Source organism: Propithecus coquereli, unplaced genomic scaffold (assembly GCF_000956105.1).
Source record: "Propithecus coquereli isolate 6110/MARCELLA unplaced genomic scaffold, Pcoq_1.0 Scaffold131, whole genome shotgun sequence".
NCBI lineage: Eukaryota > Metazoa > Chordata > Mammalia > Primates > Indriidae > Propithecus > Propithecus coquereli.
Window position 1 is genome coordinate 160,450 of NW_012137303.1, and position 15,664 is coordinate 176,113.

At 42.1% G+C, this 15,664-nt stretch overlaps 2 protein-coding genes, 1 non-coding gene and 1 pseudogene across 3 annotated transcripts; 3 read left to right on the top strand and 1 right to left on the bottom strand.

The window, feature by feature from the left end:
- Positions 1–761: 761 nt before the first annotated feature.
- TRNAG-GCC lies at positions 762–832 on the top strand. The gene has a single exon. It is a non-coding gene; the product is annotated as a tRNA-Gly (tRNA).
- A 7,813-nt stretch (positions 833–8,645) lies between these two features.
- On the bottom strand, positions 8,646–9,102 carry LOC105805647 (histone H2B type 1-M-like). The gene has a single exon (XM_012638571.1). The coding sequence runs from the start codon at positions 9,069–9,071 to the stop codon at positions 8,691–8,693; it is 381 nt and encodes a 126-aa protein (XP_012494025.1). The 5' UTR covers positions 9,072–9,102; the 3' UTR covers positions 8,646–8,690.
- Positions 9,103–9,400: 298 nt separating this feature from the next.
- On the top strand, positions 9,401–9,789 carry LOC105805654 (annotated as a pseudogene).
- A 1,415-nt stretch (positions 9,790–11,204) lies between these two features.
- Positions 11,205–11,773, top strand: LOC105805725 (histone H3.1). The gene has a single exon (XM_012638664.1). The coding sequence runs from the start codon at positions 11,235–11,237 to the stop codon at positions 11,643–11,645; it is 411 nt and encodes a 136-aa protein (XP_012494118.1). The 5' UTR covers positions 11,205–11,234; the 3' UTR covers positions 11,646–11,773.
- The last annotated feature ends 3,891 nt before the right edge of the window (positions 11,774–15,664 follow it).

Consider the following 15,664-nt stretch of genomic DNA (forward strand, 5'->3'; position numbering starts at 1 on the left):
TAACCATGGCAACCAACGTTTAAGGCAAACCTACACAATTCTTAAGTCCGTCACTGTCTCGCTTCTCTGTGCGGAGACCACCAGACAGCAACGCTGGGTCTCTGTCTTCCCCTAATTTCTGGCTTCTCCCCTTCCCCCTTTTCCTTTTGTTCCCCTGCCTCCTTCTTCCTCTCCTCGGGTTCTCTTCCTCCTGGATCCTCCTCTCCGTTTTCATCTTTCTTTCTGCCTGGGACCCCTTTTCTTCTTCTCCCTTTCCCTCCAGCACCCACCGGGACGCTGAACCTTCCCATGGTCACAAAACGTCCTGCGCCTCCCAAACACATTAGGGAAGTAGGCCTCCTCTATAGTACTTCCTGAGACTCTAGAAAGTTCGAAGCCTCGGAGCACTCCACAGTTAGACTTCAGGCCCCGCAGCAGCGGCGGATAAACCGGCCAAGGCGCCCGCGACCTGCGGGGCAGAGGAGCTGGCATCGCCAGTGCGGCATGTCCCAGAGATCAGCTTGGAAGTGGGCCGCCCACACCCGGCCCCTAGCGTCGCACCGGACTCTCTGAAGTTGTAGTGAAAGGGTTTTTTTTCTTGAAGGGAAGAAGAAGGAACATTATGAGGCTCTATTCAACAAGAACGAAAAGGTACCCAAATATCTTTTTGAAAAGAAAACACACAATATTTTGGTAAAAAAAAAAAAAAAAAAAAAAAAAAAAAAAAAAAACCAGACAAAAAGAAAGTATTCCTTAGAGTAGCAAGATAATGTAAGTACCTAGCATTGGTGGTTCAGTGGTAGAATTCTCGCCTGCCACGCGGGAGGCCCAGGTTCGATTCCCGGCCAGTGCAAGTGTTGCTTTAGCTCTCTTTCCATCCTTCAAACATCTTGAAAATACCTACCCCGTTTCAGAAGTCGGATATTTTTCCCTACTCGATTTTTGGTTTATACGTTATACGTTCTGACTGCATCATAGATAAAAGGGGCAGGCAGACTAGCGACGGGCTGTTTTCCTGTTACAGAAACATCGATTTTATTTGCTTTCAGAATATTTGAAATCAATGCATTCTGAATTCATTCTCTTGGTTTAGACATGAATAGAACCAATGGCTCCTTAAAAAATTAAATTTAATGTACAAAAAGCAGACACTAAAAGAAAATACATGAAAGGAGTTACCTCGAAGTAGCACCTTAATGTTTAGCAGAGTGGTGCAGTGGAAGTGTGCTGGGCCCATAACCCCAAAGGCAGTGTATCAAAATCATCCTCTGCTAGCTTTTTTTTTTTTTTTTTCCTTTCTCAAACGGTAAAATATAAAAATGTTAGAGATATTTAGGACATAGTCTCACCAACCTTTTCATGTCTGCTGGTACCAAAGAAAAGTGACAGCAAGTGGAATAATTCACATTCCTCTGAGAGGAAAATAACGCACAAGTCAGAAAGCAGCTTCCAGCTAAGTGAGGTACCCCATCTCACCAGAGAATTAATAATAAATCCATCAACTAAAAGATGTCCATCTTTGCTTACTACCATTTTGTAAACAAGAACGTAAGTTTAGAGTTCAGTTAAAGGGAGTTAAAGGAATTTTATTAATAAATAACCACTCTCCCAACAATCTCTTTCTCCTGCTGTTTTCCTACTTAGTACTTATTACTGTGTAGCATTATGATGTGTTTTATTCGTTTAGTATTTTTCTCTCCCATGGAAAGTAAATTCACGAGAACAGGGATTTTTGTGTTTTGGTACTGTGGTTGTCACTGTAACTACACCAAAGCCTGGCACAAGCCTGGTACATCCTAGGTACTGGTGATTTGGAAAATACTAGTTTAAAGCCACAATTTCTAATTTACCAAGCCATCAGTATTTGACATTATTTTTCACCTTTCTTCTTTTACCTTTTAAAAAATTCCAGAAGAATACAAAAGCGACCACACAGAATTGATCTATTATTTAACATCATGACATATTCACTATTACATATTTTATATTTAAAGAAAAAAAACACTCATAAAATGTAAGTACTCTTCAACTTTCTCCCCAATCCTGTTATCCACTTTCTCAAGGCAACTCTATCATGAACTTGGTGATCATCTGTCCCATTCTATTTTCACTCTTGCCTACACATAGGCCCATGGCAATACAATTTGCATATGAGATGAATTTTTAGATACTATTCTCAGTTACAAGCTTTCTACTCTCATAGATCACCAGGGGCACATCCAATTTATCTAAAAGAAAAAAATTGCCAAAAAAGAAGAAACATTCTATTTTCTCTTGGGTCCTATGTAAGAAAAGACTTTTCGGTTTGTTCTTGGATATTTTAACCACAGAACCTCCTTTCAAAGTGACAAGTTCAATATACCTTCTAATCTTCCATAAGGCACTGATTCTTCTTTCTATGTAGAAAGTTTCCTATTAGCAACCATAAAAGGGAACAGCTATATAAAGATAGTCAGTTTGAAAAGAAAGAGACTATGTGACCTCAAAGCACACTTTCTTTGTATTGTGAAAAATTTTCAGAATTAAAATGGAGTCACTAATGCTGACAAATAGAGCCAAGGAAGACCACGAAGAGAGGATTTTTATTTTTGTATGCCTGATAACAAAAACTATCACAAAAGACTATAAAAACTACAACCTTGTATAAAGGCTATTGCTAGCTTATATAAAAATACTTTTGTAAGGACATCTGTCCAGAAACTGTCTAATTTCGAACTGGTGTTATCTTAGTTATTAATCTTTGTAGTCAAGGATAATTATTTCAAAACAATTATGTAATCCTCCTAATTTTTTTCTTTAAAAACCTTTGTCTTCCTTTACTTCCCAGAATACACACATAGTTGACTATGGCATGTGTAATCCCATTACGATGCTCTATTCCAATATAAATATCCTTTCTGGTAGAGCTTCCCTCTGTTTGTAATTTGAGTTGACAGTATAGTACTGTTTTTTCCAAAATTGAAGCACATCTCGTCATATGTTATGTTTGTTAGTGACAGCTTCATGTGACCCACATGGTGGAGACTTATTTTTAGAAACAAACTATTTCTGCTGGAAAGAAACTCTGGAGTCCCTTTTAGTAAAAGAAAAGACCAGGAAGACCAGATAACCCAGTAAATTACACAGAACATGTTGGCAATGGCAGCCAGGGGAGATGATGGATAGAAAGAACTCAAGCCTTCTTATTCCTCAAATTATTAGTCTTCAGCTGTCTATTTTATAGCTTTGGGTGCCAACTATTGAGATTTTCAAATTTCAGAATTTCTTAGAAAAGCCTGAAAACTCCTTACATGTGGCACTATTCCTCTGGCATGTAACTGAGTGTCTATCTCATGAGGTTTGGAGGAGGAAAAGGGGACTAAAGCCAACTTACCTATGGTCCCACTTTCCTTTACATACTCATCACTTGGGATCATTTGGCATTTAGTCAATTTTCTGCATCTTAAATTCTATCTCCATAGGAGATAGAGGAGTAGGGAAGCAGGGGACTAAGGGTGACCTAGGAAGAGTAAAGGATTATGAAAAAGAGAATGGGTTTTCTAAAGAATAGGTAGTATCCCATCTGGATAAGGTGCCAATTTCTAGTCTTTTCTAGGATTGACTTCTGTTGCCTGTTAACTCTTCCCTGATAAATAAAAATAGATAAAGGATTTTTGTGATAATTGACTTCTTTCTGAAGATTCTGCATTTAGTCAGATAAGGGAGATATAGGAAAAGCCTCTCTGTGCATTTGCAATTTCCCAAATGCCTTTAGCTTGAAGTAGTCAGCATAGCAATGTGACATATTTTGGGCTGGTTATTTCCTAGATTCCTCTAGTGTACATTGCAGGGGCAAGGGAAAATTTCTCTGATCAGAATGAAAACCTTCAGAATGAAAACCCAAAGATACCTAATGCTTAGGTTCAAAGTATGGACAGTCATGTAGAAATATGATTGGAAAAAAAGGGTATGATTTAATGCTCATAGACTGAATGGGGAAAGTCAGCAAGGCCTGCCTGTTTAGATTCTTCTTGGCCTTTCTGAACATGCATTCCTTCCTTCTTGGAACAGGGCAGGACCCTGGGGGCTTATAACCTACAGTCAAACAAGGTAGGTCAGATAATTTCTTTACAGCCAGTATTTACACAGAAAGGTGGTGGGAGAGGGAGTTAAGAGTAATATTTTTAGGTTTTATGGCTGGCTTAAGGGAAAAGAGGTTCTAGTTTCTATGATCCATCTTGAGGAAGAAAGATCCAGGTTTTATGGCTAGCTTTGGGGGAGAATGGGACTGAGAGACAGGAGGGCAGAAGGTCAGAGAAAAACTTGTGCTTCTGAGGCTGCTTCTAAGGCCTTCATTTTGGGGTATCATTTTCTGTGCCCCAGAAACATATATCAAAACATCATATTGTGCCCCATAAATGTGTATAATTATGATTTGTCAATTAAAAATAATATTAATAAAAAACAAGACAAATGTAACATACATAGAAAAGAATGGGTTTATTTATTCAGATAATTATTCAGTCCACAATAAACAACTCCAAACACCATTCACCACTTTAATTTCATTGCTGTTGGTGAGCTCAGAATTTAAAATTTTTCTTTTAGTTCATTTCTTTATCCATTTACTTAACTACCAGAAAATATCTCCTGAATGCCTGCTGTATGTGTGAGACTTAGTGCTCTGCCCAGAGGGACTAAGTAAGCAATGGATTCTTTTTAGTTGAGGAATTAGAAAGCTGGGAAGTCCTGGACATTTGATCTGGGCTTTGGTGGCAGAGAGAGTAGCTTGGTGAACAGCTTTCCATGGGCCCAGGAATCTTTGATAATGTCCAGAGATCTTCAGCTGTGAAATGAAGGGCTTGATGAAGTCAGCAGATCCTTTTTTTGTTTGTTTAGTCTGCACCATGTTATAATTTTTTTTATTAGTTGTCAATATAAAAAATTTAGAATATTTCATTTAAAAATGCATATCCACTTGAAAAATTGGAAGATTCACTGTCCCTGTGCCTGTATCACTATAAGAAAGAAATTGATGAAACTGCATTGTACAGATTTGTGTTCTTCAGGTCTCTGAAGTTCCCACTGGTCCCATTTATGTTTCCATGTTAGATGGCATTTATGAACGTTGAAAAACAGGAATTGATAGTAGGAGAATGTACTTTCCTTTGTGTGAGATGAATTGTTTGAGATTAGAGAAAAATGTGCTCTTTCTGATTCTAACTGATGCTATTTGCTTCTGTGACCGTGCTTGCTTTTAGTTGTTTGTTAAATATAGTCAATCAGAATAAAAAACAGGAATAAGAGCAGGAGTGACTCCATGACAGGCTGAACTTCCTGGAGTAGGCCTAAGTTTCGGTTTCCCTGAAATGACGCTGACCACAACTGGCACCGGCGTGAAAATTCCGAGGCTTGGAGCCACTTTTAAAGGAAGCAATCAAGAGCCAACACAATCAGCCACTTTTAAAGGAAACAATGAACTAAGGAGGGGAGGGGGGAAGGTGTGCCCAGTGTGTTGTGTGAAACCTGTGTGTCGTGTGTAAAACAAAAAAAAGGTATAAAAGCTTAACTTTTACCCCGGGGCAGGGTCCTGTCCCGGTTCATAGGAGAGGCCACTGCGTTGGTGCTCTGGGACTTGGACCCTAGGTCGAGCTAGCCAATAAACTCTTTTGCCATTTGCAGCCTCGGTGACTCTGCCTCTCTGTTCCTGGGGCCTAGGGGAACCAGCTCTAACAATGTGCTTGTGCTATGGTTGTTCTTACAGCAGAATTTTAAAAAGGGTTCAGTATGCCTTGGTCCACATATCTCTGTCAAAACTGAAAATATAATATCAGAAGTTTGTGTGCTTGTAGAAAAATAGCAAAGCTGGGCAAGATGGTGTATGCCTGCAGTCCCAGCTACTTGGGAGGCTAAGGTGGGAGACAGCTTGAGCCCAGTAGTTGGAGGTTGCAGTGAGCTATGATCAAGCCACTGCATTCCTGCCTGGACAATAGAATGAAACTTCCATCTCTGAAAAGAAAGAAAAATAGCAAAAAGCGCCTTTCTTTATAGAGATAAGGCATGGTTCCTAATATTCAACCAGTTTTGCTCTAATGTGCTGGGCCCTTGTGAACAACTGACGTTTAACGTCTGGTTTAGAGAGTATCATAACTGTTGCTTTATCTGCAGATTAAACTAAATATAGACATTTTATGAAAGAGAATTTGGAACAGCAGGTTAGGATCAAAGCATGGTAAATGGTCTTAAGTGTTGTCCTAACCCCGAATTTGATTGTATTTGAAGACAGGGACTTTAAAGAGGTAATTCAGGTTAAATGAGTTTGTAAGGATGGGACCCTAATCTAACAACAGGACTGGGGCCCTTAAAAGAAGAGGAAGAGACACAGGGGCAAGCATGCACAGAAAAAATACCATATGAAGATACAGAAAGAAGATGGTTATCTGCAAGCCAAGGAGAGAGGCCTCAGGAGAAACCAAACCCACTGACACCTTGATCTTGGACTTCAGGCCTCCAGAACTGTGAGAAAATAAATTTTTGTTGTTTTAAGCTACTCAGTTTGTGGCATTTTGTTATGTCAGCTCTGTCAAGCTAATACATGCATTTTAATAGGCAAGGGAGTTAGACTTTGGAGGACGGGGAAACCCAAGAAAAGAAAAGTTGCAAAATAACCGAGGTTACCAAGTGTACATTGTTATGTTCATGGTGGAAGAACTGCAACTTAGTCCCATGATAATCATATTCAAAAGTCATGACATATCTTCAAACAGCAGCCAGTAAAAATCAGGTATATCATTGTTTTGGGCAGGTGTTCAAGTTTACAGGAAACATTCGAGTATTTATTATTTTGTTGACCAGAACTAGAAAGCATGACCCTATTATTATTTATTTTAGCGTACAGAGTATTTTGTTTTTTCATTTTTTTGTCTGTTTTGGACAGCTCTGACCAGACTACAAAATTCAACAGGACTTTCTCTCCCAACTCCCGTCTTTCTACTTACCCGTAATCCCTTTTAACGCAGGCACGAATGACTCTCGGAGTAATTACTAACTTAAATCTTGAAGTTAAAAGGAGATAGAAATGATAGCCTTACCTAATCCACTGACTATCAGTAGAAAGTTGGGAAGGAAGTATTTCAATTGGGGCTGGAAAATACACCTTGGATTTGTGCTTCTGCTTTTTTGCCACAAGATGGCAGAAGAGGGCAACACTTCTTATCCCACCTACGCCAGAGGATGATCATTCCTCAGATCTCTCAGGGATTGGGGGAGGAGGCGAGGAATCAATCTCGCAAAAAGAGCAAAGAGGAATGAAAGGAGATAAATGTGATGTCAACAAATTCAAAACCACGATGAAATTAGGAGAATGCTCTTCACCAAGTGGTGCAAGGTCTGGGGAAGAGAATCTCATTTTAGGGAAGGAAAGGGCAAGCCCGTGTATTATTTTTCGCACTATCCGCTGACCTGTTGACATGATTTAGGGGCTGTTTGTTGCCTGTAACAGAGACAAGACTGTTCGTCAGAGGTAGAGAGCCCCAAACCACAGCTGTAAGGGAAGTGAGGACAAAGAAAGACAGAAAGGAAAAAGTTAAGGGGCGATTTTTAGGCCTGGAGTTGGGCTGTGGTGTAAGGGCTTGTTATTTTGTTGTTAATAGAAAAAAAGATTTACAATAGCAATAATTTACTGGAAAGGGGATAACGTGGTGACAGAGGATGTTAATGCTATAAAATGCAAGAAAGGAGCTATTGAGAAGGGGGAATTGAAGGACTTTCGATCATGTATTGAAAGTTTCCACTTCCTTGTATTCCTAGCTAGCCCGTGTTCTTGGTACACCTCCTACCTCTGTAACCTTTTCTTGGGGTCTGCTTCTTTTTAAATGCTGGATTCTCCGATTTCTGTTGCAGGATTCCTAATCATGGAATCCCAGCCTGAAAGCTGCCTCCCTGCCGCAATGAATCCTGGCATACCTCCCTCCTTAACGCCGCCTGATTATTTATACATTGCAAGAAGGCAGCTTTCCTAAATTGCTAGGTTCCTTGTTCAACATTTTATCCTTCAGTAGCTTTTTTGACCTTTAATGTTCCCTTTGCTCTTTGACACCAATCATTTCAACTCACCCTAATATCTCCGTGGCTTTGGCAGGGTTGACGTCAGTGCCTGTTCTCTAGAGGTTATGGGAAACTGACACTGAGAAGTTAATTTCGCCCAGGGTCCGACTGCAGGAAATCGAACGGTTAATTTATAGCCTCTGGTAGCTGCAGAGCCTGAGGCATTCCTGCATATAACGGAAAATTCATAATTTTACTTTCCAGTGAAACTCTTTCAAAAACACAACCCGAATGAGACTATCTGGCAAGTGGCGGCCCCTGGCGGGATTTTCAAATAGATCTGCGGCCGAATCAGGTACAAGGAGGGGATACTTGCATTAGTAAAAGCGTAACCCAAAGAGAAATTTGGCTAGCATAACCGAGAGCAAAACTACATGCCTCTTTTTCCCAAGGGCATCAAAGAACCCATACTAAATTTTCCTGATAGCGCGTCTAAATGCATATGCAAGAATGTGTGCTTTTTTACTTTTTTGTTACTTTTACCCTTTGCGGTTACCTTCTCTCCCAAACAAGTTCCTAGCCCTCCCCAAAGAAACTAGACTACAGGCAAAATGCACCAGCTCTTGTTTGAAAATGTGGGTGGCTCTGAAAAGAGCCTTTGGGTTGTTGAGAGGCTGTGAGCGAGCTCACTTGGAGCTGGTGTATTTGGTGACGGCCTTGGTGCCCTCGGACACGGCGTGCTTGGCCAGCTCTCCCGGCAGCAGCAGGCGCACTGCCGTCTGGATCTCCCTGGAGGTGATGGTCGAGCGCTTGTTGTAATGCGCCAGGCGAGAAGCCTCGCCCGCGATGCGCTCGAAGATGTCGTTGACGAAGGAATTCATGATGCCCATGGCCTTGGACGAGATGCCGGTGTCGGGGTGGACCTGCTTCAGCACCTTGTACACGTAGATGGAGTAGCTCTCCTTGCGGCTGCGCTTGCGCTTTTTGCCATCTTTTTTTTGCGCCTTGGTCACTGCTTTCTTGGAGCCCTTCTTTGGGGCCGGAGCGGACTTAGTCAGCTCAGGCATGGCGGAGAAGAGCCAAAAAGCCCCTAAGAAACAAAAAGTGCTTCACGAAGAAAAGAAGGAGCGCTAGGCAGGGGGCGCCCCTTTTATATATAGCTCATATGCAAATGAGGCTGAGTAAAGTCCCCTGTCTGATTGGATATCACTCGTGATGACATCAATACCAATATCGTCCAATCAAAACACATATTTTAAGAAATTTCATTTGGACTGTTTAAAACAGAACTGCAAGTTTGGCCAATGGCGGAACTCCTTTTTCACGCCCAGCAACGGCTATAAAATGTACATTTTTGCGCTTTGAGGTTTTTCTGGTGTAAGTCACAGGCAATCTTATGATGTCTGGACGCCGCAAGCAGGGCGGCAAGACTCGTGCCAAAGCCAAGACCCGCTCTTCCTGGGCCGGGCACCAGTTTCCCGTCGAGTGCACCGCCTGCTCCGCAAGAGCAACTATACCCAGCGGGTCGGAGCTGGCGCCCCGGTGTACCTGGCGGCGGTGCTGGAATATCTGAGCGCGGAGATCTTTGAGCTGGCGGGCAACGCGGCTCGCGACAAGAAGACGCGCATCATCCCGCGCCACCTACAGCGCGCCATCCGCAATGATGAAGAGCTGAACAAGTTGCTGGGTAAAGTCACCATCTCTCAGGGCGGCGTCCTGCCCAATACCCAGGCTGTGCTATTGCCCAAGAAGACCGAGAGTCACCACAAGGCTAAGGGTAAATGACGTCTGAATTTACAACAACTTAAAACTTCTCACTAAACCAGAGGCTCTTTTCGGAGCCACCCACCATTTCTGCGGAAGAACTGAGTACTGTTCTCTAAACTTATCATGAATACCTGGCTAAGTTTAAACACGAGAAATAACAGTTTCACATTTGGTTTGATATTAACTGATGCCTGGCAAAGACCATTAAATTTGTAGTTTGCTAAATTAGTTATAATCCCATGAAGCCAATCTTCTTTATTGTCCTCTCCCCCCAAACACCGTCCTGGGTCGTTAAAAAATAACTTCCAGTGATTATTCCGGCGAATATACTAAGTGGTACATACCGACATTTTTTTAGCTTTGCTGAGTCTTTACAGCAGAACCTGATGGTGCTTTAATCAACTACAATCACTGTCCTAACACAAAAGACTGTTTGCAGAGCTACCCACATTTACTGGAAAATACCTAATCATTGACCAAAGTAAACCCATCATCACTCCCCGCATGCTGATTAAATCAAGCGCGTGATTTGCAGGTTTGATAGTCCAATAAGCCATTTGATTGCATCAAAATCAGTTAATGAAGATGTCAGATACTATTTATTGGTATCATTTAGTCAAGCACATACCAAACTTCTTACCCACACCACGTTTGGCAAACTAAAGTACTGGTGTTCCAGGGACCAATGAGCCAATCTATTTTTAAACTTTTTTTCTGGGTCTTCATAGTTACTAAAAGCAGATTTAATGAAACAGGAAACGGAACTACTTTTTAGAATATTAACAAGTAAATTATTTTAGTGTACTTTTTTTTTTTTTTTTACATTATCTAAAACAGGAAAAAGGCTCCGATGAAAATGAATGTCTTTAAGAACAGTTAAGGCTGATTTCCTAAAGTTCCAGGTCAGATTCCCTTTTCATTGGGGTAATCTTAACTTGATTAGTCGAAAACAAACAGTAAAAATTAGCAGGAGTGGGTGGGGAAACCGTTCAGAGGAAGTAGTAGGAACCAAATAGAGATTGTATTAAAAACCAATCAGCGGTGGCTCACGCCTGTAATCCTAGCTCTCTGGGAGGCCGAGGCGGGCGGATTGTTTGAGCTCAGGAGTTCGAAATCAGCCTGAGCAAGAGCGAGAACCTGTCTCTACTAAAAATAGAAAGAAATTAATTGGACAACTAAAAACACATAGAAAAAAAAAATTAGCCGGGCATGGTGGCGCATGCCTGTAGTCCCAGCTACTCGGCAGGCTGAGGCAGAAGGATTGCTTGAGCCCAGGAGTTTGAGGTTGCTGTACTCCACGGCACTCTAGCCCGGGCAACACAGTGAGACTCTGTCTCAAAAAAAAAAAAACAATCAGGTTACTCCTACCACAATCCTGACCAATCAGGATCAGATCATCGGTATAAATTCTGGTCGCGCCACTATTTCTCCTGTTGCTTGTTTTGAAAGCACTGTTCTCTGTCATGGCCCGTACAAAGCAGACAGCTCGCAAGTCTACTGGCGGCAAGGCGCCGCGCAAGCAGCTCGCTACCAAGGCGGCCCGCAAGAGCGCCCCAGCCACCGGCGGCGTGAAGAAGCCCCATCGCTACCGGCCCGGAACCGTGGCTCTGCGCGAGATCCGCCGCTACCAGAAGTCTACAGAGCTGCTGATCCGGAAGCTGCCTTTCCAACGTCTGGTGCGGGAGATCGCGCAGGACTTCAAAACAGATCTGCGTTTCCAGAGTTCAGCGGTGATGGCGCTGCAAGAAGCTTGCGAGGCCTACCTGGTGGGACTGTTTGAGGACACCAATCTGTGCGCCATCCACGCCAAACGAGTGACTATCATGCCCAAGGACATCCAACTCGCGCGCCGCATCCGTGGCGAGCGAGCATAAGCTGTATTGAGGCGGGGCTTGCTTGCTTTCTCCTTCCCGAAGGCTCTTTTCAGAGCCACTGATGTGTTCATTGAGAGTGGCTGTTACGCAGTTAGGTCTTCAAAATGCAACCCTAAAGCCAATTGGGGGGAGAATGGGAATGAACCCAGGGTGGCCTTCGGTTTCCCTGCTCCTCAAAATACGCATAAAATTATCAGGACTGATGAGTACATTACCTATTAAAGTAAATAGCTTAACACTTCTGACGCATAAGTGCTCAGTAAATTCTAGCTGGATAAGTGTATTGCTAATTTGCTGTTTTTTAGTCACAAAATCACAGCCTTGGATGGTTATTAAGCATCTCCCACCTTCCGTGTCACTGTATTTCGTTCCAGACAATTTTGATCAGCATTATTTTTAGTCCTCTGGCGAGTAAATATATTGGCACACATTTTCACATGTTTTTGTATGTGAACCTGGCAATAGCTCCCAGGATGTAGATAGGGCATACATTACTCCCCTTTACTAACTCTAGAAAGTGTCTTTTCCAAAGGTACTCAAGCAATGGGGGACAAACAAGCTAGTAGATGTAAGTTTAGGATTCTCTCAAGAATCCCTAGACGGGAAGGAAGAGATCTGGATAACCTTCCAATGGCTATACAAAAATAATTTAGTTTAAAAGAAAACTGGGGCCTAATTTCTTTTAGGTGGAAAGGCAGAAGTTAGGTTGTTCTAATGTCTTCCAACTCTTCCAGCAAGGACATCTACTGAGATTTCAGTCTTCTGAGATCTGATATTTTAGCTCTATGGACTGGAGGGGACATTTTCTATTTGAAGCCTAAATTTGGGCATAGAATGGTGGGTTTAGAAAACGTCCAAAAATTATTTGATATTCTTCCCATCAAGAAATAGAGCCTAATTCCTCTAGTCTTGAGTGTAGGACAGGATTTAGAGACTGGCTTCTATTGAATAGAATAGAGCAAATGGCATAAAGTGAGAGTGAGGTACTTTGGAGACTAGATCATAGAAAGTATTGTGCTCTGGGGGACCTCAGCAGCCATGTTGAGGACATTCCGGTGGCCCTGTGGAGAGGCCTGCCTTGTAAGAAATTAAGGCCTTCCTCAACAGTCAGCAAAGAGCTACCAACAGCCATGTGAGTGAGCCATATCCTGCCCCAATGAAGCCTCAGATGATTGCAGCCCCTGCTGACAGCTAGGCTCTTCATTCTCAGAGACCCTGAGCCAGAACCATGCAACTAAGCCACTCTTGATTCCTGACCTTTAGAAAATGTGTGAGATAATGAATTTGTTGTTTTAAGCTGCTAACTTCTTGGGTGATTTGTTACACAACAATAAATTACTGATGCAATTGGAAAAACAGGAAGAGTTCGGAGTCATCCACTAGACTCCACTGGTCTAGATGAGATGATCACATCCCACACTCTGCACCTCACCACAGGGAAGTCTGGACTTCCAGGAACTTGCCTGTCATTGCTCAGAAATCAGCAGGATTTATTTTTGTTGCTATCCAGAGAAGCTGGAAACCAGCTTAGTGCTGCTAAGGCTTTAGAAAGAAGATGAATCTATTGGCTGCTTTGCAGGTAGGCAACTGGTATGATCACCTCTGGCTATCAGCTTTGGAGGGGGAAAAAAACTCACTTTTTTTTTTTTCAGTTCAACCTAGCAATGGATAAGACTCCAAGGAATCAATTTTTGTATTATAACAGATATTGATTTATAAACCAATATTCTATTTTTTAATTTACCATTTCCCACTAGAATAGGTAACAATTAGCACTTCACTTTATAAAGTTTTTTCACATTTATTTAATATTATCAAACTTGATTTTATTTATTTATTTATTTATTTATTTATTTATTTTTGAGGCAGAGTCTCGCTCTCTCTCCCTGGCTAGAGTGCTGTGGCATCAGCCTAGCTCACAGCAACTTCAAACTCCTGGGCTCAAGCGATCCTCCTGCCTCAGCCTCCCAAGTAGCTGGGACTACAGGTGTGACTACAGCCACCATGCCCAGCTAATTTTTTAGTAGAGTTGGGTCTGGCTCTTGCTCAGGCTGATCTCAAATTCCTGAGCTCAAGAGATCCTCCCCCACCTCAGCCTCCCAGGGTGCTAGGATTACATGTGTGAGCCACTGCCCCCCCACCCCCGACTATTAATTTTTTTATAGAGGTGGGTCTTGCTCAATCACGCAGGCCGGAGTGCAGTGGGATGATCATAGCTCACTGCAGCCTCCAACTCCTGGATTCAAGAGATCCTCCTGCCTCAGCTTCCCAAGGAGCTGGGATTACAGGAGTGGGCCACTATGCCCAGCTATCATCAAACTTGATTATTAAGAAAATTGTGATGTAGGTAGTAATTAATTGGAAAACTTAATAAGGACCCAGCTATTTCATAAACAGGAAGTCTTGGGGGAAGTTTGGTGTTAATGCATGCTGGCCTAGAGATTGGGGCTGAATCTTTTTTTCTGTCTCTCAGTGGCCCTGTCTAGTTTTTGGAAAATTTCTACCGATCAGAGGTAGTATCTCTACTGGTCAGATATACTATATTTGTTACATAAACCATTTACAAATCAATATTCTGTGACTTTCCCTTTCAGAGATCCCACATCAGTTTATACTAATGCTAGGGGGGATAAGGATCTTCCTTCTGCTCATCTTAAATTTTTTGGTGGGGGCCCCTGTAACAAAAGACAGATTAATGAGAGAAATTTATTTCATATAATTTTTATGTGACATAGGAGCCTTCATAAGGAAATGAAGACCCACAGAAGAGATTAAACCTCAGTGTTTTTATAATAGATTTCATGAAGAGTGGAGAGTATTGGAGAAATGTGATAGGACAAAGAAAGAGTATAAGCAAGCTGGGGGACACTTAGCAAGGCCTATTCATTCATACTCCTCTCTGTGTCCCCTATCTTCAACGATAAAGATGCTCCTCACTCCTTTTCTCTGGGAATAGAGAGGGCACCTCTCACTTGAGGGTCATATGACCTGCTTCAAGGAAAGGTAGAAATTCCTTCCTGTACATGCTGTCTCTCAAATTCCTTCAGCTTAAATATTCAATATCCTAAGATGACATACTTTGGGGTGGCATGTCCTGAACCCAATAACTAACAATTAATTAGATTATAGATTATTTCAAATGCTGTTTTCCTTAAGAGTATTAAGGGAAATTTTCCTATGAAATGGATACTTTACTTTCCTCAAGAGATTGCTTTTGTTGGGGCTCAGCAAACAGTACCCCAAAATGATGGCCTCAGTAGAAGCCTCAGAAGCAGAAGTTTTTCTGTGACCTTTTCTTCCTGTCTCTCAGTCCCATTCTCCCCCAAGGCTAGCCATGGAATCTAGAATCCCTCTTCTCGAAGTCAAATCATAGAAACCAGAACCCCTTTTCTCGAAAGTGTAACAGAATTGTCACCCCTCCCCCCATAGATATGGAAGGGGGGAATATGTAACAGAAGAAATGGCTTGAAAAATGGCAAAAATATTTGATATCTCTTTAAAACATCCCCCACTCCTTTAGGAGAACTAGGCCTTGCATCCCTGCCTCAGGCCAGAGGTTGGGAGGGACCGGGGAATATCTTTTTTTCTTTGTGCTATAGCAGAAGGCTCCAGGGAATTGTCTGGGTGGAGTGCACAAGATCATCTTAGCTGAAGATGGGATTTATCCTGGTGGAGGTCCCGATGTTGTCTTAACCGAAGATGGGGATAAATCTGAGCAGAGGTCATGAGATTGTTTTAGCCAAAGATGAGATTGATAAGATCCTTTAAAAGCTCTGAACTTCTGCTCAGGAGGGGGATGCTGGTACTTTGACATGGGAGTCTAGCAGCCTCTTCATTTGCAGGCAAATTAATAAACTCTTTCCTTCTCCTCAAAACACTTGTCCTTGTTCTTCTGATGTGACCTCAATGACAGTGCCAAACTTTCAGTAACAAAAGCCAGCCATGAAACCTAAAAATATTCTATGTAAAAACTGACCATACATGCCTTTAACCCGCACTTGGGTGAGGCAAAGACATAA